The 24950-nt window shown below is 30.2% G+C and overlaps 1 protein-coding gene across 1 annotated transcript in view; it reads right to left on the minus strand.

The window, feature by feature from the left end:
• The window catches only part of LOC118189824 (uncharacterized), a 150181-nt gene extending 135534 nt beyond the window's left edge, over positions 1–14647 (minus strand). Inside the window, exon 1 of the mRNA XM_085818652.1 lies at positions 14436–14647. Within this exon, the coding sequence (XP_085674778.1) occupies positions 14436–14532 (97 nt within the window). The 5' untranslated portion in view covers positions 14533–14647. The remainder of the gene's footprint in view (positions 1–14435) is intronic.
• Positions 14648–24950: the final 10303 nt, after the last annotated feature.

Raw genomic sequence — 24950 nt, forward strand, 5'->3', positions numbered from 1 at the left:
ATTTTAGTTATATTCATAAAATGTTTATTAAAATATTTTTTCTTAAATCTGATTCTGACATGAAACAGAACTACAAATGAGGGAATAGTTTTATTGAATGCATTTATTTTGGCTAAGCAATTCTATGGAAAAATAAAACCCGGCAACTGAATAAAGGACGGACATTTTCCAAAAATATTTGACTTCAAGGAATTCAACTAATTCCCGATGAAATTGCTAGAACTTTTCGGAAGAATTATCACCAGCAGAATTATGAGAAACTGCTCGTGAAGTCGGAATAACGGGATTCATTTCAAGAAATCACATATAAACAAAAGAACAACAGGATAGCTGATGCTTTTTCGTTTATGGCAAAAGCTTAATACTTGAATTTGTTTTAAGGAAGTTCTTGAAAAGAGTAACAAATCATTTTTATGTTTTTCGTTATTATGCTGAAAGAATTTATGAACAGGAAAAAAAAAAATCTGAAAGGTTTCAGATTTTTAATTACGTACAAAGGGGTGTTTTTTTAACGTTTTGTGTGTTACCTTTTTTTTTTATTAAATATCATGTTCTTAACCATAACATTCAGTTCAATAGCAATGACGCAAAATAATTTTAAAATGAGCATATCTTTAGAATTTCCAATACACAGTTCCGCGCGCTGGAGACAAAAAGGTCTTTTATCCCCCTTAGAGTGTTACCATTGCTCGCTTTTAAATCGTTGAGTTTGTTACTCGAAAATTCGCTAAAGTTTTAGAAAATATGAAATCGGTAATAAAACAAATTCCAAATTTCAAATTTGGTCTTCCACATGCCCATATTCATAGCAGGATTACGTTATTCAAAATTCGATGGCTCTATGTATTCTACGTTGTTTTATCACAATGCGAGAAGTATACATACATTTATGCATATTTTTCATTATTTAATTTCTTCGAATGTATTGCAGGACTCTAACATTTGGTGGCAACAGTTTGAAAAGTGAAAACGGACATTTATAGTGATTCAACGCAAACTCGCAAAACGAAAACAATAGTCCTTCAGGGACAAAGCCACTTTGAATTAATAATGAGCAATAGCATAAAGATTTATGACATTCCCCAAAAGAGAAAAAAATATTACTTTTTCTAGAATTCCAAAAGAAGATTCTTGTCCACAGAGGCAAAATTATTTAAAAAGAAAGTAAAATATTAAACAAAGCTTGAAATGCAAAGCTGGAACTGTAAAAATGCAATGGGAATTATGCGATTAATTATTATGAGGAAATTCAGAAGAAATATGCAATAGGCTAATTTTAAAATTCAATTCTTTTTATTCTTTTCTCTTTTATTACCCTTTTACATTAAAAAATAGCCATTTATATATTTTTTTGCAAATATGTGTTAGCTTTAATTAAAGGCGATATATCAAGCTCTGAATAGCTGCAGTTAAACAGACTTGAGGACTATTTACCATATAAAGGACTAAAAGGAAAGAAATGATCAAGAGCCGTCTAATTTACAGTGCATAGTAAATAATACGATCTAATGCGGATTATCCGAATAAGATTAATAAAATTACAAATAAACAAGGCCTTTTTTTTCTAAAGCGGAAAGGGGCTAAAAGTCTCGAAATGGGATTTTCCGTCAGTTCACTTTTCAAATTTTTGCCATCAAATATCATCGCCCTGTATTATTTTTAAAGAAATTAAGTAATGAAGAATCTGCATGCATGTATGTATGTTCCTCGAATTTTGAAAAAGCGACGGGACTTAAAGACCATCAAATTTTGAATAAACCCATAATTTTGAATTTCGAATTTTTTGGCCCAAAGGGACCTTAGGGCAGAAGGGCTATTAGTCTCAAAACGGCATTTTCCGTCGAACACTATAAACGGCTGTATCACTTTCCCGATTGTTGCCACTAAATATTATCTCCCAATATTACATTACAAAAATTAAATTATGAAGAATATGCATAAATATATGAATGTTTCTAACATTGTGAGAAAAGAAAGGTACATAGAGCCAACAAATTTTGCATATCGTAGTCCTCCATCCTGGAAGGCTGAATCTAGAATTTCGAATTTGTTTTATTATCTATCTATACTATTAAAAATCTGTGCTCGTCTATCTTGTCGTTGGTTTTTGTGACATCATCTCCTCCGGAACAGAGGGGAGTTGAGTTTCGAGAGAGGTACCCTCCAAAAATCCGTTGGAAGCCATTCGACCATTCTGATCTTCGTGCGAATTTAATCAGCCTAGATATTAATAAAAAACTCTGCGAACTCTAATTTTTTCACTCATTTTTCTGACTGGCAACAGTCTTGTATGCTGGAGATAAAAATTTACTTTATTTTGAGAAATGTTGCCACTGATCGCTTTCAAATCGTAGAGTTCGTTAACAAAACTTTTAAGTTTTATAAATATGAAATAAAAAATAGCATTCCTAATCATTATACATATTATTATTATATAGGGTCATATTATGAAGTTGAAACAAGCAGCGATTTCATGTGACGTCACTGTATGTCGAAAATATTTCGTTAATGTCAGCGCTATAAATAAACAGCTACTGTTGGTAACGTTTTCGTTTCAGGTTAGGATAAAACTGCGGAATATGTTAGTGGCACATTAATTCTTTTATTGATATTGAGAAAAAGTTGTTATATTGCATTTTAAATTTAAATTATGACGTCATACACATATATATGTATATTAACCTAAAGTCAAAAGTTTTTGTTTATTTGTTTGGTAACAAAAACTTATTTACGAACTGGTTGTTGTTGTTTGGAAAGACAACTGATTTCATTCATATTGGAATATTTTTATACATTTTCTTTTCAGGTTAACATAGAACTTTCAGGTTAACATTTTCTTTTCAAGTTAACATAGAACTTATAAATTTTGTTTTGGTCTCAGCTCGCTAGTTTCATATATTTTCAAACTGTAAGGAATTTTTTATTAAGAAACACAGCAATTTCTAAACAAGAAGTGGTAACACACTGTACAGAATAAAATATTTTTATCTCGAGCGTGCGAGATTGTCTATCGGAAATTCTAAAGATATACTGTTTTCTAAATAATTTTGGCACAAAGGAGCGTTAGCCCAAATGCTCTCAAAACGTGTATGTATGTGTAGCTGAAAAAAAATCACTCCTTTGGGGTAATATAAAATCTGAAAGCTTTCGGATTCTTTATTTATTTATTATTATTTATTTCATGTTTTGTAAAACTTTAATGAATTTTTTATTAAGAAATTTAAGGATTTGAAAGCGAGCAGTGGCCACACCAGCTAAATTGAAACATTTTTATATCCAGCTCGTAAAACTCTTGCCATTCGTAAGCATGAAAGAAATGTATACTCATCTTTGTGTATATGATACGTATCTATGACTTTTCAAGCTGCTTTTAAATATTTTCTGATTTTGCTGTTGAATTTAATTTTATGCGGCGTAAATGAGAAGAACGTCATAAATAAAGTTAACGCAAAAATTACTAAAGTAAAATCTGAAGGCTTTCAGATTATATATTACAAAAAAAAAAAAAAAAAAAAAAAAAAAAAAAAAAAAAAACTGGCGTATTTTTTTTCCATGTCAGACGCGTACACGTTTGGAGGATATTTGGGCTAACGCCACTTTGGGCTAAAAATGTTTGAAAACAGCACATCCTGAGAATTTCCGATAGGCAAATTCATCCTCAGAATAATCGGAATCGCGGAATTCTAAGGAGTCAGAAAGACTTCTCAGAATTTCGCGTGCTGTAGATAAAAATGTTTTTTTTTACAAAACATGAAATAGATAATAAAGCAAATTTGGAATTCTAAATTCGGGCTTCCAGGTGCCCATGTTCGGGTGGAGAACCACATTTTTCAAAATTATACGGCTCTAGGTACACTTGTTCTTTAACAATGCAAGAAACATACATACATTCATGCAGATTCTTCATTATTAAATTTCTTTAAATATAATATAGGGCGATAATATTTGTTGGCAACAGTTTGAAAAGTAATACAACGCATTTAAGTGTTTCGACGCAAAGCGCCGTTCGAGAATACTATCCCGTTCAGAACTAGCGTCCCTTTTGGGCTGAAATTACGACGGAAACAAAACAGTAATGTTTTATCTTCCAAAGAAGTAATCAGTAGAATAAATTGAAAATATGCAAAAAGTAAATGACACTGATTGAAAACTTAACTAATGCGTAAGCAATCAAAATAAACAAAATAGCAATAAAAATGCGCTAACTTATAGATAAAACTCTATAGGTACGGGATGTGAAGTATCATTCTAAGTCACAAAAACATATTACAAATCGTATTACTTTCAAAACCAGTTCTTTAAATTCTTTTTTTTTTTTTTCGTAAAAGTCTGTGGTATTATTAGAATATCACCCTTGCGAGCACTTAGAGTTCTGCAGATTAGAAAAAACTGAGTAAAAAATTTTATACTTCAAGTATCAGATAATACCATAGTGATTCAATCAAAATAAGAGAAGCAAAGCTTTTGAAGTTGATAGAATTGAAGAATATTTTGCGTTTTTTAAACGTATTCTAATGCAAAGAGTGAGCATAAACACGTATGAAGTCAACTCCCGATTAATCAGGATAATACCGAGATGAGTTGATCCACAGGTAATTCAAAATCATGATTAAACCGAAGGGCAATTAAAAAATATATTGAAGCATAATAACCCATAGTATTATTAACAGGAAAATGTTGCTAACAATTTTCTGTATTTTCAGACAATTTAATCTGGAGAATAAGTCCATTTTGTTACATGCTACTTAAAACTTAGTTTAAAACTTAAATAGCAAATTTATCATGGTGCTAGACTGTTGCCTGAAGTTTTTAGGCTGCAGTATTTTATAAAAACCTTTAGTTCTTTCTGCAGCGATTTTAACAATATATAACTACACATTTTGAGACACAAAGCTACGCTAGGATTATCAAGCTTGAAATTTTTTCTGGAATGTGGAAAATAATAACATTTTAATAATACTAATTCTACACTGTATCCAATCGAGGATGCAGATATTAACGGCACAGGTATAAAGTAATACCGAAGATCATGACGGTGTTTAAGAACATTTCTTTTTTTTTTTCGGATATTATTTCCTGTAGTCTTTCCCAAGCTGGATGAATAAGGTTCTTAAGAAGGGAAATAAACTGGGAGAAAACAACCTCTCAGATAGAGGAAACACGGATTATGTATATACTAATATGATGAGTCATAATTTTTTCGTGGAGCATAACAATGGGAGAACCATATATCGCTTCACATAAAAATGTCAGACAACCCACGCTCTTACATAAAGCCATCTATCATTCACGTTCTGCTGCTTATTGCCGTTTGCCGAGTTTTCTTACTAGATCGCGGGGGGGGGGGTAGGAGCATCTCTACAATATGCAGGAATTAAAATAATTCTTTGGCTACTATTGTTGAATCTTTTACACATATACACTCACACACAAACACACCTATTGAAAAAATCGTGATTGTTGTTTTAACGAAATAAAAAATACTGGATGATAAAAGCTACAAGGTTATTTAAAATTATGCTCATAAATGGCATGGATTATTTCATATTAAGCATTAAATAGTATTAATGAAAAATTATAAGTTTAATTTATTATTAATATTTTACTCAATGCAACAGTTGCCTAAGGGACGATACTTCTTCGTAGAAGATTATTTAAAGGGAATTTTATCGTATTCACATTGCACATAGGGAAAAGCAAACTGCGCAAAGCACAAAGGAAACTCCAGTGCAGCGAGATGTGGGCTCGGGTAGAAGTACTAAATTTCAGCGATCTTTACCGCTCTGGTGATGTTAGGCAATTATGTATTTAAAAATATGTGTTTGTTGTAGATGCTATGTATGTGTATGTATCGTTTCCCTATTTACATTCCAAACCACGGCAAACGGCGAGAAAACGTACATCAGGAGCATAGAGTGATAAAATGAAAAAAAAAAAAAAAAATGCATTAAAAATTTCTTTCATGAAAGCATTCCTTTCCATATGTAAATAACCCTAATCTGTTCTGCTACAATTAAATAAAAGCAGTTCCTGAGACACTGCGGACTTTTGAGGATCCCATAAAGATGATTAATAATATTAATATACTATACTAATTAAATTAATAGTTCTAAAAACATATCTTCAGTATAGCGCTAAATCCTAAATTTGGTTAAACAGAATCAAATCAATTTTTCCTCCATCAAATCGTGATTCTTTAGCACGTGCCTAAGAAATGTATTTTTATATTTTCAGGTTAAAAACGTACTTTTCGATTTTCTTTTTTTTTAAACGTTAAGCTGTGTTTTTTGTTTTACGCATTTACTGTTAGCTGTACAAAATACTAAGTAAAATACTCAAGGAGAATTAATTATTGTTTTAAAAAGGTTCATAAAAGCTTGCAATATTATTAGGAATTAAAACATAAAAGCATTAAAGAATTGTTTAGCAAAGCATCGAAGTACCATTTATCAGAAGAAAAGTGAAAACTGCGTATCTCCAAGGTCAGTATTAAAATCTAGTTACGCTTACATTCAAACATTGCTTACACGCAGTCATCTTGTTTTTTAATTCGTTTTTAAGTGCCAATTGAAGCGTAAATTAGTGGAAAAAATTTCTCAGTGGATTGAAATTAAAAAAAGTCTTTCGACTGCAGTTGTAGATTCTGGATGTTTAGAACAAAATAGAAACATTATTCATTTATTGAATTATTTTAAGAATTAAGCTAAATTAGACGAACTAGCTGACTTATTACTTAACAGCAACAGTAGCATATGTTTCAAAATAAAACTATTTCTGATGTAAACAAATTAAATGTGAAATTAAAATAAGTTTTTTAAAACCACCCACGGATTAATGGATTTACACGTGTATAATTTATAATTTTCGAGTTACATATATGTATTAGGGAAAGAAATGTAATATTTGCAATAATAAGAAAAACACGAAGAAATATATCGATTCATGATTAAAAGGCACAAAAGCGTATATTTTGGTAAAGTAAAGCTTTTATTCTTTACTTTATGGCAGTAAAAGCTAATTTAACAAGAATAACACAGTCCAAGATACACAGTTATTTTTATTACTTACAGTTTAAAAAGTGCATACTTGTTTCAATTTTCGACCCTGACACATGTGTTTAAAAGTATATTTAATAGTGACTTCTTAATTATTTTAAGTAAAATTTTATCTGGTTCTCGAGGAGCAGATTAGAAAAACAATTTAAAAAATCTTTAATTAATTGATAACATTTCATGATTGTAAATAATAAATATCTTTGAAACAAGTAAATATTTGATTTCTCAGAAAGAGTTAAGAATTAATAATGCAGATTAATCTGAAATTTAATATTTGTTTATTCAGGAGCATCTTATAAAAACAATTTATAAAACTGTTGATTAATTAGAAATAATGTATAATTAAATATAAAACATAACTCTGAAATAAAGAGAGGTCTGATGGAAGAGAAACACGTCTTTGTAAAATTAAAAATTAGGTAAAAAAGCAACCTAGTTGGATGCAGATTTTGAATAAAACTCATTATTTCGAGGACAATCAAAACCAGAGCCTTCTTATCCAGAAGAAAAAATAAGTATTGAAATTTGTCTGAGTGAGGTACCTCGTTTTTAAAAAATAAAGGTCTGCTATAAGTTAGAAAGTAAGTGGTTAATGTAAAACTAAATCAGCTGATCGACCAAAAAAATTGTGCTTATGCAGAAAATACGAAAAACCGTTGATAAACTATAATCATTATATATATAATAATTTTCTGAATGCATGTTCAAATCTTAAAAATATATAATAAGTAAACCTACCAAAATAGTTTAAAGATGTTCGCATTATTTTAATAAATTTTTGCTGTGCTGAAAACCACAAAATCTATTGCTATAAAAAACTGCAGTTATGTTTTTCAAATCCATAATTATAATTTTATATACCATATTACAACATTCTCAGAGCCTTCGTGAATGTTTCCTTATCACATAGAATACGTGTAAATTCAACAGAACAGTTTTTGTCATTCAAAAATGGGGTTTCGTTTTACGATCAAAAGTCACGTAATTTCGCCACTTGAGTAAAGTACATTACAGAGAGCAAAACCTAAAAACCTTGTTTTAAGGATACTCGATATAACGACCGCTTTTATCGATCCTGCCAGAAATATATAAAATCAATGCAAATCATCATGTATAAAGGCTTCTTAAAAGAAATATTTCTATTATGTTAATGTTTCAAGCGTAAAAGAGTTAGTTAATTAATAATTATATACAAACGGATAAAGAAGATCCTTCGATTTAAAGATGATTTTCAGTAACTCCCTGACAATTGTTAAATTTTTTCTCTTTGTATGTATGTACTTTTTTTTTTTACTTTTACGATCAATGCTGAAACTCCTCTGACAGTATAAATTCATGTGTATTATACTATATAATCTAACTTTCCTTTTTCTTTCTACACATTTACTTATCTATATAATTAGAGAATAGACTCGAAATAATAAGCAATATATTTCCTGATGATAAGTTATTCATAAAAACGATGCATACATGAAAAGAAGGAAAATATTCGCCATATAAAAATGAGCTTATTAGAAAAAATAATTGTAAGATCAGAGCTGAAAAGCTGAGCTTTATTTTCTTACTATCAGGTGTGAGGAAATTCAGCTACATTTAATTAAAAGATAAGCCTCTTTAAAAATTTGATTTAATCTGTGAAGGCCAAATTGTCAAACTATTTATGAATTAAATCCTACAAACTTTTAATGTAATTTTTATTTTCAATAAATAGTTTAAAATAAGAGGGTAAACATTAGACTATTCCAAGGAATAGAACGTTTTGTTAGTAACCGCACACTCAGCGTATTCATTTTTATTTTGAGCTTTATATATTTTTCATCCAATTATACGCAAATAAATTTCAAACAAATGCTATTTTTACTCTACACAAACTGCTCTGATGGCAAAAAAAATTAAAGAATTAAAGACATATGTAAATATTTCAGAAGTCAATTGTCAGAACACAAAATTTTGGTACTTTTATGTACAATTATATTACCAAGAAAAGTAAAAAAAAATTATCTGAGTTAATTATACACATTTGAAAACTAAGGAAATGTAATTTCCTTTTTTTTTCTCTTACACAAACTGATATTAGTAAGTAATGCATTTTGATTCAAAACGGATATGCTAACTCAACGTAGCCTCGTTAGCATCATATCGATTACATATGCTAACTATGAAGAAATCCTAGAGTTATTATCAGTTTTCCAAAAGAGTAGTTCGGAGCTTCAAAGAAGTTGCAGCTGAATTTTCTCTTTCTTATCCCATGCATGCTGTATCGGATTCACATCCGGGATTGTGCCGCCTACATGCCATGCTTTGGATACCTCTTTTTCGTAAAAGTCATCAACCAACAATGATCTGTAAGTATATTCTATATTGTCCATGTATAAAATAAGCTGGTACCATCTCTGAAAATTATACTGTAAGATTGCAGTATCAATATCCCTGCCTGTCAAAAGCAATTCTGTCAAAAATTTGTAACTCTGTTGGTGATTGCCTGCCTGAAAATATGCAGCTACCAAACGTATACTCTTTCTTAATTTTATTTGGATTTTAACATGTTTTCTTTCTCTTAAAGAAATTGCTCATAAGGAGACCGAGTGGTAAAATTAGTGAATACTGGTAGCTCAATCCGGGGTTAAATCCCGGCGAACGGGTTAGCTGCATGGGTGTTTTCGTGATTTTCTTCATATGTATCGTGTATACGAGCCAATTTCTCTTAGAAAGTCCTCTACGAAGACATTACTTCCTTCAGGCCTCGAGAGCTTTGCCATAACCAAATGAACCAAATCAGACTTCTCCAAAGAAAGACTATAAGAAATTTAGTTTGAAAATTAAACTTGGATTCGTTATTGGGGATCACATTATCTCGATGATTCAGAAATATCGGCTCCATGCTTTCGATTGCCAAAAACGACATTTAAATTTTATTACCTTAAATATGAGGAATGTATTCCCTTAATAATATTCTGGTATTTAAAATATGTATTTCTCATAGTTAAAGTGATAAAATATAGATGCATTCCTGGGGCATTTCTTTTTCTGGGAAATAAATATGATCTCATCTGTAAAATCTTAAACTATCGTTATATTTTTTAATCGATGGATTATTTTTATTTTGAATTAAAGTAATTAAACATTTAGATGACCACTCAGGTTAAGTTATTTAAATATGGCAAAGCTCACGAAGGTTACTTAAGGGAAGGGGTGCCCTTGATAAGAACCTTTTTTAGAGAAACTGGCTCGTATTTACGTAATACATAGGAAAAAACGGTCAAAAAGAACCATTCCGTCCGCCTGGATTTAAACCCAGATAAGAATACGAGCATTCAAGTATTAACCACTCGGCCGCGAAATAGAGTTACTATACAACAAATTATTCAACAAAATATAATACAATGAACCCTCAGTTAGATGACCAGTCACAATACCATTTTAAATCTTCTTTGGTCATATTCAAAAGGGGATGTTACACATCGATGTCTGATTGTGTTCTAAAATTTAAAAAATATTAGTCACTATGAGAGGTGATATCTAAAAGGGTAATCTCAATAACAGACTTCACTGCACTTAAAAGAATGTGTAAGTAGCTGAAAGGTTAATTAAAGCCTTGATTATAAAATTCAAAGAGAGACAAATAGACTGAAATTTTCTTCAGAATAATTATTTCCCCCCTCAAAAGGATTTTGGTTTATTTGATTATGGCAAATCACTGGAGGGCTATCTATTTGAGAGGAGGGATGCTTTCGCGGAGTAATTTCTAACGGAAACTGGCTCGTTTACATGTTACACATAAAGAAAACCACGAAAACGCCCATGCAGCCGACCCGTTCGGGGGATTGGAACTTCGAACCGAACTACCAGTGTTCAACTACTTTACAGCTGAGGAGCTGATGTGTGGTCTCTCAGAATGTGTATTGTTGTTCTTAATTACAGCAAATGTAGTAAAGAGCTTATATTTCGATACCAGAAACAAAGGAGAAATGCAAAAACGCATTGAAAGCATCGATTCTCTGAAATTTGCATGAAAATTATGAAATATTTTTGAAATTTTCGGAGAGTTCAGCTGGTATACAACAGGAAAAAAAAAGAGATATCGAGGAAAATAAATTGAGGGAAAAATAAAGTTATTGACCAGATAAGCGCTATATAAAATCTTTTAGAATGTAATTGGCCTTGAGCATCACCTTTCTTTTGTTTTTTATGCGATAAAATGTTGACGAAATGAGAAATTTTTCTTTGATTATCACACAATTATAAGCTAATTTCATTCCGAAAACCCTCGACAAACATATCCATCATAAGGCAAACACATCTCGAATACTTATCTTGGCACTTATCTTATTAATGTTTCCTATGTTATGAGAAATTTAAATATTCCTGAAAGAAAGATAAAACTATCTAATCGTAATGAAAAATATTATTTTTTACATTGACGTCAAGATGGCAGAGGCTGTCATCAAACTTATTTCGAATACATTATAAAAATAGCTTTAGTGTTCAGCTAACAATAGACACACCCAGTATGATACAGATGAAATTTTTTAGGATGGAGACCAAGACGTACTAGGAAGGATTTAGTTGCAACTAAGGATAAAGTATCAGAGTTCGGGGTATGCAATTTAAAACAAAAGTCTTGAAATATACCTGAAAAATGTACTGCAAATTCAAGAGAAAATAGTCCCTTTTTTAAGGTTGGCTGGACGTTTTGGCACTGAAAATCATCATTTGAATTTTGAAATTAAATAACAAATTTAAACATTATAAAGTAGAATTGTTAACTAGATTATTTGAAAAATTCCGTAAAATATGCTTTGTTACAGAAAATTTGAAAATTCATATCATTATAAAACGATCTTGTTATCAATAATAGCTAGTAAATATACTATTTTAAACGAATCTTTGGAGTCATAAATAATTGCAATGTGAAGTTCCTAAATTGCAAATATATTGCAAGTTTTTCTTATTCATTGTAAGCAATTAAAGTGAAATCCATTAAACTCAGGAAATAAATTAAAACTTGGTATCCGTACATTTCAGAATATTTAACTATGATTATCAATAAATTAGTTTTGAAAATTTAAGTTTTATCAATTAATTAATTGTTTTACAATGTGAGGCTCGTCACATTCAAAGTCTCTTGTAGTAGGCAAAGAAATTGTAAATTAGCCTAAAATATGCAATTTAGAAACTGTAAATGGAGTAAAAATGCCACTACATTTTCAATAAACGAATTGCAAATTAAGGTCTAAGCGGTTCTTAAAAAATATAACAATTGTGAAATGCCAAATGAAAATTTAAAATAAAAGCAACTATATTAATTTTTATTCTTAACACTGCTATTAATATATAATTAACACATAAAGGGGAATATTGTTTTGTGTTGAAGTCATTTATGGAATATATCATTTAAATGCATTTAATTAAAATTATATAAATACGTAATTATATAATATTCATTAACTGTGTTTATGATAATATTATATTAAATATATAAATGTATAATAATTATTATTATATAAATAATAATAATATAATTCTGATAATTATTATATAAATATAGAATATTAATGAAATGTGCTTAAATGAAGTTGTATATTTGTAATATTAATATAAACGTATAATTATTAATTTCATATTTAATTTTAAAACTTAAACGATGGCTTAGTTCAAAACAGAAAATAAAATAGAATTTTAAAAAAGCAGTTAAATATTCTCCATTTTTATTATTCTACTTTCGCCATTTTATAATTGTCTTAATGTTTACATTAATGTAATAATAATTTTACGAAAATTAAATTAAATGATTTGTTTTCAGGGTTTAGGGTACACAGATATTTCATACATCATTATTTATTATGTTTTTTTATGCTTTTCGTGATTTTATATTCTTTATAACGTAAATAAATATCTTAACAGTATCAAGTTACAACATATCTATTAACAAGCTTTTGAATTTATAAAAAAGGAAGAAAAGACAGAAAGAGAAAGAAAAAAAAAAAAAACGCAGACCTACTTTCGGAGAATGTGAACCCAATATTACGGAATTAATCCTCTTACAATTTTCAAAAAGTTAATATTTGTTTTGTAGCATCCCGAAACTAAATGATAAAGAATTTAAAAAAATTATGCACAATAGAGAACAAATAGAATAGGAACTTTTAAATGTAACTATTTTGCATCAGCATAAGAGATAATAGATAGCGATCAGAATAAGGCGACTTGTATAAAAGTTTGATTCGAAATAATCGATTTTTGGATATGAGACATGTGGGTCACCGCAAAGTGTATGCCGTTACAAATTAAGTTTCATCGGTCCTAGAAATCAATAGACCAATTCCCCATCCCCGAAGACAATCTTCATATTTTTCCTTATGTTCTTTGAAATTATGGTGCACAGTTGAAATTATGAAAACAATATTTTGTACAATTTTTCACTGTATGAGTTCTTTATTTTTTTAAAAAGTAAACAAATATGCTTAAATTAGCATTGTTGCTCAACAATTTTTTAATAGCACAAAGTTAAAACGGAATAATCGTTTCTTTACATTTAGTAACAAATGTCAATTATGAGAAAAACTTGCCGTTTTTTTAAAAACAGTTTTGTGTTATTGTACAAAGCTCTTTTTTAAAATAATGCTTACATACAAGATAATCACTTATCAGTTTTTGAAACCGAAAAGAAAAGCCATCATTTTTCAAAATATTTAAAACCTTTGCTTCATATTGAGCTAATATTTAAATAATGCATAGTAAGAAACTTTTTTTAGCATCGATTATATCAAAGTTATATATAAATGTTTGAATTGAATTTGACTCGTACTTTTATTTGACTTGATCCGGAAACAACACATTTCTTTATTCGCTTTCGTGGGAACTCATACTCAGCATTTTAAGAAATATTAGTAATATTTTAATTAAAATGAAGGGAAACTTTTATGCAAATAGTGGAAAATTCATAGAATTTTACTTTTTCTCGTTTCTGCGTTTAGATTTTTAGTTTAGACGATGTGGAAAAAAAAAATTAGCTTTTAATAGTAACTCTGTCTGCTAAGATATGTGCAAATCGTAGCATGTTTTTCAGAATTTTCACGAAGGCAAAAAGAATTTGTTGCGAATTTTCTCCCCCGCCCCCTCGAAAAATGGCTGTTTCATTTTCCCCGTATCTTTCTTAAACTTTTCTACTTTCCTTAACTCTACTTCGAGCAAATCTAAGCTGCTTTTGTCATTGTTTTTGAGTGATTTTAAAACTTTCCGAGCAACTTTACAGTCCCCTCACATTCCGCGCCGGTGTTTTCCCGCATGCAATCCCTTGTCCGCAGTGTTACAGCATCGTCTACATATGGCCATCGGTTTGTAACGGAGAGGGCGCTTGACATGATAATATCTACTTACCTTGGGCAACTTTCTTCAGGATATGCTCCTTGTGCTCTTCGGCACAAGGCTGCCCTAATACGAGAAGAAGATAACAGCCCGGTGGGGCGCACGCCATGCTTAGGGCGGCAAAGGGCGGCCGGCCGGAGGGCTGCGGATGATGAACGTATCAAACACGGAGAGTGTTCTTCAGAACATAGCAAGGGTCCGCTGCCGAATGCTATAATGGGGTCTCCGTTACTGCAAGACCAGCTGCTCCGGCTCCGCAGTGACGTCGTCGCATCACGTGACTGACTGCCGCACGCAGCGGCAGCGGTGGAGGGTTGGGGCAATAAAAATGAAAGAGTAGAGAGAATTTCAGAGGTGCCACATCCCCCTTTTGGTAGACACTAAATCAATAGATGAGGCAATTTCTTCAACGGTATTGCAGTGCTAAGGACACGTGTTTTAGGGTTGAGATAGTGACATTTTTTTTAATTATTTGTTTCTGATTTACGAGAACTCTTGAAAGGGTAATGTAGCTCTTACTGCTCTTAACAATTGAATAGTTTAATTTCACCTCTTTTGTACCTTAGATTTTAAACATTTTATCTTGCGGTATAATGAAACTTTATGGTCTTGGCTTTAAGAAGATAATTCGCTCATAAAAGATGGTCTTTTATTCCTGACACAGATTTCATAACAAACTCATATTTTTTTTTTTTTTCGAGATAATTACTTAATTTTACATGTTCAAACAAAAATGGTTATGTCTTTACAGCTGAATTTCTTCATGGAATTTAGGAAAGACAGTTTTAAATAAAAGATTATAACTTAATTTTACATGTTAAACAAAAATTATTATATATTTATAGCATAATGTTTTTCATTTAATTTAGCAAAGACAATTTTAAATTATTTTCCAAATAAATTCTGCCCATTGGCAGTAGTCTAGTATTGGTGATAGTCTATCCACAAGCAGTGAATGTTTGATGAGAAATTATGCAAAGCGTGAACTTTGATATAGATTACATAAGTTTATTGACAAAAAAAGGGCTATTAGTCTCGAAATGGCATTTTGAGTCGAATCACTGAAAGAGTTAAATCAGTTTTCAAATTGTTGCCACCGAATATTATCGCCCTGTATTATATTTAAATTATGAAGAATCTGCATGAATGTATGTATGTTTCTCACATTATGAAAAAACAAGAGTACCTAGAGCCATCAAATTTTGAATAACGCAGTCCTGCGCTAGAATATGGGCATTTGGAAGCCCGAATTAGGAATTTCGAATTTGTTTTAGTATTCATTTCATATTTTGTAAAGCTCTAACGATTTATTGATAAAAACTAAATCAAAGTGGGCAGTGGCAACACTATGCGGAATAAAACGTTTTTATCTGAGGGCGAGACTAATTCTAAAGATATGGCGTTTTTTTAACAATTTGGCCCAAAGAGACGTTAGCCCAAATGCTCTCGAAACGTGTCTGTGTGTGTGTGTAAATAGGAAAAAAATCTCTCCATTTGGGCGCAATATAAAATCTGAAAACATTCAGATTTATTTAATTTAATTTTTTTTAACAAAACAAAAATCTTTTATCAACGAAACAAAAAAGTATATTTTAGCTGGAATTTGTAACTTTATTTACTAAATATTTATCGAAAGTGTATTAATAATAACAATAATACAAAGGGAAAAGTATTCAGATTTATAATTATTTTCTGTGTGAAATTTACAGTTTGCTACCGTTTGATGGTTACACTTTGTAATTCAACTATATTGATACCTAAATATTAGATTTTAAGACTGATTTTTTCAAATAATTCTAACATGTTTAATTAATAATTAAATAACTTACTTTAGTTTAAATTAAAATAAACAAATTATGAAGCCTTTTAAGTTTTCAGAGAAAACTTTCTAAGCGCTTCAAAACTAGAATATAATATTAATTTAGTCGCTTTCTCTTATTAATTAAATTCTTCTTGGACAGGTAAACAAAAATGCGTGTGTCTGTACGTAAATAATTATAAATTTTTACATCAATGCAAAATTTATTTGCTTAATGTCCTTGTACTAGAAAAAAAAAAAAAAAAAAAAAACACTAGAAATTTTCTTCATCTCGGATTGTATACGCTCATCGGCCAATCAGGGTCCTTTCTTATTAAATTTCAAAATTTCAAGTGTGATGAAAAGCTGTTCACAAATAAATATATTCCCAAGCAAAGCGATTATTAAATTATTAAGCTATATTTAATGCATTTTTTTGGTTTAATTTTCTGTTCCTCTTTGAGCACATTTTCTACGAACATTTCGTACACATTTCTACATTCAACACATTTTCTATTGTTTAAGTATTTGAACACTTCAATTTTATTGTAGTTTTGAGTCAGACGTTCTTACAAAACTAGGCATCATAATGTATTATCACTAACTACGATCTCAAAGAAAGCAAAGAGTGAAGTAAGCATCAGTTGAAATTATAATTATTATTGATGAAATTGAATAGTTTAGGCTTGCCTTGCCTTGCCTTGTGTATAATTTTTAGGAGTCTAAACAATCCTAAACTTAATTCGTGCAAGATTTAGCTATTCAATAAATAATAATAGTAAATTCTTAAAACTTTCTCTCAGTTGACTCCAGTAAACTTTTTGTTTTGTTGTTAATAAATGAATAAATCATTTTTACTTTACCTTATATTTTCCCTTTATATTTCAACAGATCCATAAACTTATACCTGCATTTCCCCTATTATATTTAACAGATGGATAAACAGAAATTTATTGTACCAGAAATGCTTTGTTTTGTTATAGTTTAATAACAGTAAACTTTTAATAAATAGTTACTTACAGTTTAACAATGACTAAGAGTAACTAACTCCGTATATGCATCTTATAGTATATATTGAAATATTTATGCTTAGTTTTGAAAAAAAAAAGTGTTTAGTAACCTTGATGTCATATTAACAAACAGCGATCGTTTAAAAATTATATTACATGAGCTATCATCCAGAATGTCCTAGAACCTGGAATATTTTTTTAAAAATCGATTGTTTTGAAGTCTCGCTTTCTAATGATAACACCAAATATCACATTCTAATTTCTGTGAAAGGTTTATCCAGTATAATTAGAAATTTAGAAAACAATGATGAAATACTTCTAATTTTATGTTTAAATTTAAAATGGGTTACATCATAGGTAACCTTACTCAGAAGTATTTTATCTTTTATTATATGCAATAGAATTTTTTTTATTTTTCCTAAAATGAATTAAATACTCTAAAGATAGAAAACTAACGAATATATTGAACATATTTTTATCTATTATTCCTGTAGTGGTAAAAAACTATTCTGTTCTCACAATTACGTCAGTACGTGGTGTTATGAAAAAAGATGCACTTATTGAAAGTATAATTCAGTTCTTTTATTAGAATTCGAATTTGAAAACCTAATCACGCAGTTTCTAAAAATCCGTATTTTTACTATTGTTACATTAAAAATTCCAGACACAGTAGAAAATGGAAAGAGATCTATGGTGATCTAACATTTCAACCTAGGAAATTTGTTTTTCCTTCATCTTCAAGGTTGAATTTTACTTATGGCTCTATTGTACGTGGTTTATATTCTGGTTCTTCCCAACGATAAGAAGAGTTCGTCTTCACAATCGATTCTTCCTTTTTTTTTCATTGCCGAAAAATGTTCGCCCCGGGAGTAAGGAAAGACATTCATGATCTCCTATTTAGAATGGAGTTTTTCACTGTCATTTTCAAAAATACACAGCGAAATCATTCTTTTCTGACTGTTTTGCACTTTAAAAATAGCATGTGTTTGAAGTCATTTCATCTTCCATACCTTCTGGCGATTGCTGGTGATAGATTTGGTTTCTGGGGGAGATGAATGGATCTTAGTAAACATGATATCGTCTCAAAAGTCATTTTATTTGTGTAGGGTTTAACCGTTTTTTTTTCAAGTACTAATTTCTTAACAATTTAATTTTCAATTGGTGTAACCAGACAATTGAAATTATTCTTCAGAACAAACGTGTTGAAAATAGAGATGAAGTACTAACAATATTTTCCCTTTAATTACAGTATGGAATATTCTTCTTTCCTATGTTTTGCAACTGCCGTCGGGATGACGAGATATTTAGTTAACAGTAGACATTGTTTCCATAAAAGGTATTCCTGTAATCCCTGTAAAAGTTTACTGTGCACTGAATTCTGGTTTGAATCATGGTTTCAGCTTCTAGTAGCTGAATGGCTTGTTGAGTAGTTCTTGTTATTTTTTACTTCAATAAATTTAATGCCAATTGCTTTCCTTAAAAAGGTATTACTTCTAATGTAGACATACTTTCAGGGATTTGCCTTACTATGCTTTTTAATTGTTAATTCCTATACTTAAATAAATTTTTCCGCTGCCTATAACCTATTGACAAAACAGTAAATAGTCAATAGGCAGAAAGTCTGGAAAATGAATTGTACTTTCTTCGAGGACTGAAACGGCATCTTCCAGCTTTAGCTGATGTGCTGACTACAGTAAAAGCCAGTGGAAAAAACACTTTCAGTTTCTTATAATAAACCGAAAATTTTTGCTAATAGTTTTTGTATTAATAAATATTTATACAATTATTTTAGAATACCATTTTTACATTTTGTTGTACCACGATTTAGATTTACAATCAAAAATGTCTAAAGTAACAATTTCGTACTCATTGTTTAAACACGCATGTAGAAAAGCTGTTGCTGAATAGACTATGTTCAGTATTATGTACTTTTAGTTCATATTTCTGTAACGAAAAGAAAATAAACACTACTGACAGAATTTTGCAGAGGTGTATTTGTATTCTGTCGATTCTGTTTAGTATTTTAAAAATTGTATAAAATATTTTATCTCTAATGGTTGAAAGCTTTAAAGTAGATTATGCGTAATGAAATCTTAACGTTCAATGTGTTGCGAAATATCTCCTAATTTTGTTTAAAAAATATAATAGTTTTAATTTCACCTTATTAAGCGTTTTCTCATAAACACTGCTTAAACTAATTGGCTATGAATTGGTTCGTAATAGATAAGAGGTTTTTAAAACAAACGACAGACATTGTTTATAACTCCATATGTCTTTATGACTGATATCTGCGTATATGCTTTTCACACAGCATTTTGAAACGACTGTCAACTGAATTATGTATTTATGCTAAGATTTAGCAAGGGAGCTTGTGGCAGAAATCATAAAACAATCCTAATTTGCAAATATACATTTTTATGACTTGTGATACCAAGTCTCCAAATTACAGCAATGCTTAAATTAGTTTAAGTTTCATGTTTATTTTCCTTATTTTATAATTTTAATATGACTTAATTCGACTATTTCAGAAATTCCACTTTCCTTACTTAAAAATAGGAATTTCAAATGATTATCTTACTTATTTTACAGCCTATACATTAGATTCATATATATTATTCTACTCGTGTTATTTTCTTAGCATTCAAGAACATTTAAAGTATGTTTCTTTTAAACCGAAGGCATAATAAACTATCGAAATACATTTTTATCAACACGCTTTTTTATTTCATGCTGTATTTGGCGAATTTCTATTTTTTTTAATGTTATCACTGTATACCTGTTAAAATTTTTATTTTTGTAAAACGTAAGGCATTTTTAATTTTATTAGTCGAAAGGGATTTGAATCCCGAAGGACTATTAGTTTCGTTTTGGCATTTTGCGTCGGACGGATAAATGTCGGTTCACTTTTCAAACTGTTGCCATAAAATGTTAGAGTCCTGCATTATATTTGAAGAAATTAAATAATGAAAATCTGCGTAAATGTATGTATATTTCTCACATTGTCATAAAATAACGGTACATAGAGTCATCGAATTTTGAATAACGTAATCCTCCAAAGAATATGAGCATGTGAAAGACCAAATTTGAAATTTGTTTTATGATCGATTTCCTATTTTTTAAAACTTTGACGAATTTTTGATTAACAAACTCAAGGATTTCAAAGCGAGCAATAGCAACGTTGTGCAGAAAAAACATTTTTATCTCCAGCGCGTGAGTCTCTGTATCGGAAATTCTAAAGATATGCTCGTTTTAAAACTATTTTGCGATATTGCTGTTGCACTGGATCTTATGGTTTAAGTGCGAGGAACATGATATTTAATAAAGAAAGGTATCACACAAAATGTTAAAAAACGCCCCTTTGGACGTAATTTAAAATCTGAAACATTTCAGATTTTTTTTTTATTAGTCCAAAGGGATTTGAATCCCGAAGGACTATTAGTTTCGTTTTGGCATTTTGCGTCGGACTCATAAATGTCGGTTCACTTTTCAAACTGTTGCCACAAAATGTTGGAGTCCTGCATTATATTTGAAGAAATTAAATAATGAAAAATCTGCATAAATGTATGTATATTTCTCGTATTGTGATAAAACAACGGTACATAGAGTCATCGAATTTTGAATAACGTAATCCTCCAACGAATATGAGCATGTAGAAGACCAAATTTGAAATTTGAAATTTGTTTTATGATCGATTTCCTATTTTTTAAAACTTTGACGAATTTTTGATTAACAAACTCAAGGATTTCAAGGCGAGCAATGGCAACGTTGTGCAGAAAAAACATTTTTATCTCCAGCGCGTGAGTCTCTGTATCGGAAATTCTAAGGATATGCTCGTTTTAAAACTATTTTGCGATATTGCTGTTGCACTGGATCTTATGGTTTAAGTGCGAGGAACATGATATTTAATAAAGAAAGGTAACACACAAAATGTTAAAAAACGCCCCTTTGGACGTAATTTAAAATCTGAAACATTTCAGATTTTTTTTTATTAGTCCAAAGGGATTTGAATCCCGAAGGACTATTAGTTTCGTTTTGGCATTTTGCGTCGGACTCATAAATGTCGGTTCACTTTTCAAACTGTTGCCACAAAATGTTAGAGTCCTGCATTATATTTGAAGAAATTAAATAATGAAAAATCTGCATAAATGTATGTATATTTCTCGTATTGTGATAAAACAACGGTACATAGAGTCATCGAATTTTGAATAACGTAATCCTCCAACGAATATGAGCATGTAGAAGACCAAATTTGAAATTTGAAATTTGTTTTATGATCGATTTCCTATTTTTTAAAACTTTGACGAATTTTTGATTAACAAACTCAAGGATTTCAAAGCGAGCAATGGCAACGTTGTGCAGAAAAAACATTTTTATCTCCAGCGCGTGAGTCTCTGTATCGGAAATTCTAAAGATATGCTCGTTTTAAAACTATTTTGCGATATTGCTGTTGCACTGGATCTTATGGTTTAAGTGCGAGGAACATGATATTTAATAAAGAAAGGTAACACACAAAATGTTAAAAAACGCCCCTTTGGACGTAATTTAAAATCTGAAACATTTCAGATTTTTTTTTAAAATTTTTTTTTAAATTCTTTTATTTATCAGACAACTCTTTAATATTTAACAAATATTAATTAGCTGTTATACAAGCTGATTACATGCTCGTAAGTCTAACACGAAAGAACGGTAAATTCATAAAGATTTTACAAATTACTTATACATGGTACTTATTAGAGAATAAATTAGTTAACGGATTGTTTAACTATGAGAAAATGAACTATTCCAGTTTGATGTGTGAATGAAAGTGAACTATTCCAGTTTGATGTGTGATGTGTGGATTTCAGTTTTATGTGTGGATTCCAGTTTGATGTGTGGATGAAATACAAGACCTTCTGATTTCTGCCATTTATCACAAATTTCTCAAGAGATTTATTCTTGAATACTATAATGGATAAAAATCCCCGAAATCTTTTAATTTCGAAAAAGGATAAATTCCCAAAGAAATGGGCTGGCTATGATGATATACCTATATTTTCATATATGTAACTTAGATATAAAAGACAATTTCTATAATAAATCTTTTAAAAAGAGAAACATATCCATTTCAGATTTCAGATGAGACAATTCTTATCTTCTCGAGCCAGGTAACCAATCAACCTGCACTTTTATTACGAATGTTATTATTTTTTTTATTTCAGATCTTCTCCTCTGTATACAAGTATTACATATAAGTCTATTTCTCTCAGCTGAAACACAAATAAAATTAATTACTGGAAATGAAACCTGAATTTGAATTAACTCTGCTACTCACCCCAATAAATCAGTTGTAAAAATCAAAAATTCACCGTGCATTTTAAATAGGAAATCGTATTATCGCTGTTCTGTCAATATTATATTCATTTACATTTAGGAAAGATTTATGTATTTGTGAAAGATTTAAAAGCCACGACAATAGGCTTTGTAATACCTAACAGCTCTTAACTTTATTTACTTTTTTTGAGAGGGGGGATTGCCACCTTTAAGCGAAATGCAGAGAAACTGATAGAAGAAAACCACAGGAAAAGAAACCACAAATGATCTAAAAATATAATTCTAGGGAGAAAAAATCGCAGAATAAATATTTTTCAGACTTCTTAGAATCCTGTTTTCAATAATATTTTCTTTTGTATTTTACAATCTATACCTTTTCTGTATAAATAAATAATCTTAAATCTATACCTTTTCTGTTCGGTTATGAGAGGAGCTTGCTCCTATATATTAACACAGAACAAATATAATAAATCTTGAAAGTGCAATAAACTACTTTGGAAATGCTCATTCTGTGACGAAGTATAGCAATTATGTGTATCCCTTTCCCGATTTTCTTGCACAGCCTATTAAATTATGCACATTCTTAGCTGAATTTCATTTAAACTTATTTCTTCGAATTATTCTAACTTAATTAACTGGTCCTTCAAGACAAGCTCAAAAGAGCATTTAAAATTGCAGATTTTTGAATTTAAATATCTAGGTTAATTTTTGTCCTTCGGAAGTTAAACTTGCTTTAATTTTATTTTTTTCATAACTACAAAAATAACTTAAAGGTGTAAATATTTAACAAAAGTATATACTTCTTTTAAACCGTCAGTTTGCTAAACAATGTATAGTTTTAATATGAAAAATAAATTAAGAATATTACATTACATATAACGACAGCATCTTTCAGAAATATCCATTTGCCAGGCATGCGAATGATATATGCCTTTGTATTGTAAAGCAGTATGGAATGCGAAAAACGTGACAAGATTTTTAAAGAATGAAAATCATTTCACATATGTGTCCTATGGCGTAATGTTCAATACATTTTGCTTGGAACTCAGATTTCGGATTCAATTCCTAACAAAGGAATAGTTTATTTTATTTTTGCTAAGACATAAAAAGACAATCCTAATTTGATTTTTTACAATCTAACAGCTCGAATAGTTACTTCATAATAAATCAGGGGCATATATAAACTCATGCACCTATTTAATAACGAAAAATAAAATTATTCAAGACATACCTCTGCCGCATTATTGGTATGGTGATGCGGAAGCTTGGTGCCAGAGCATTAAGCTGGGTTTGAATCCCTGAGAAAACATGAAATTTTGTAAGGATGTAGTGTTCCTGTGGCATGAGGGCACCTTAAACGCTGTCGAGGAGAAGCTCCTTCAGAGAGATGGCAGCAGGGGAACAGGGAAAAGTGCATCTTCAATCATAGTAATTCTGTTGAAGGATCTGTCTTGGATCTTACTATTCTATCAGGATTCTATTAAAACTGCCACGAACTTGAAACGAAAGGCAAACTCGTTTTGCCATTTATAGAGCGTCCAAGGTCTTGGCCGACGCCAAGCGCAAACCTTTTACTCTTGTTTATAACAAATTTGTGGATTTGATCTAAACTACGTTCAAATAAGAAGAATAAATCCCAGGTATGCCTATGTATTTATTTAACTGGATCTCTTGTGACAAAATCTCCCTCAAGTGGTAACACCTTCTGTTTTGACGAAAAGTAAAATTCACGAACTGAAATAAAATAGAAAATACTTCGAAGAAATCTGAATGCGGAGATATACGATGATCTTCAAGCATAGTGGCACTCGAAATAAAATGTGAAGGGTGTTAATTTGTCTCTACCTAGATTTTTGCAGACTAAGTGTCTTCCTTCATTCGTAGCTCTTAAGTGCGGAGAAAATAAAGGCATTATTATGTACTTCGGTGGAGCGGTGGCAGATACATCCAAGCGCAGACAAAGCCCCGAGTTCGCTTTTTAAGAAGGTCAGGGTAGATTTTTTTGAGATTCCTCATGATAAAAAAGCAAATAGCTCACCAATTTTTTAACATCAAAATTTGGAAGCTTCATTGAATTTTCTAAACGAATCTAAAACTGTTTGATTCTTTTCCAAAACTGTCGTTTAAACTTCATCTTACACCTTCTGAAAGGAATAATGATTGTTCAGTGAAAAATACTGTGATCAAGTTAGAAATAAATGAAAAACATTGGAAATATAACTAAAAGAAAACGTTTTAATAGCTTCTCTTATTTTTTGTTTAAATTAAAGGACTTCTTTTATTAAAATTAAATGTTTATACCGTATTTGAAGTCCCAGCTTACTCTGTTTCTTTTGCTACACCGTCTCACATATCTTTCAGAATCAAAGTTTGAAACTTATTATCATGTTTCGCATTTCTTTATTTCGT

Source organism: Stegodyphus dumicola, chromosome 6 (genome assembly GCF_044657685.1).
Source record: "Stegodyphus dumicola isolate Sdum_Otavi_A_Nest chromosome 6, ASM4465768v1".
Classification (NCBI taxonomy): Eukaryota; Metazoa; Arthropoda; class Arachnida; order Araneae; family Eresidae; genus Stegodyphus; species Stegodyphus dumicola.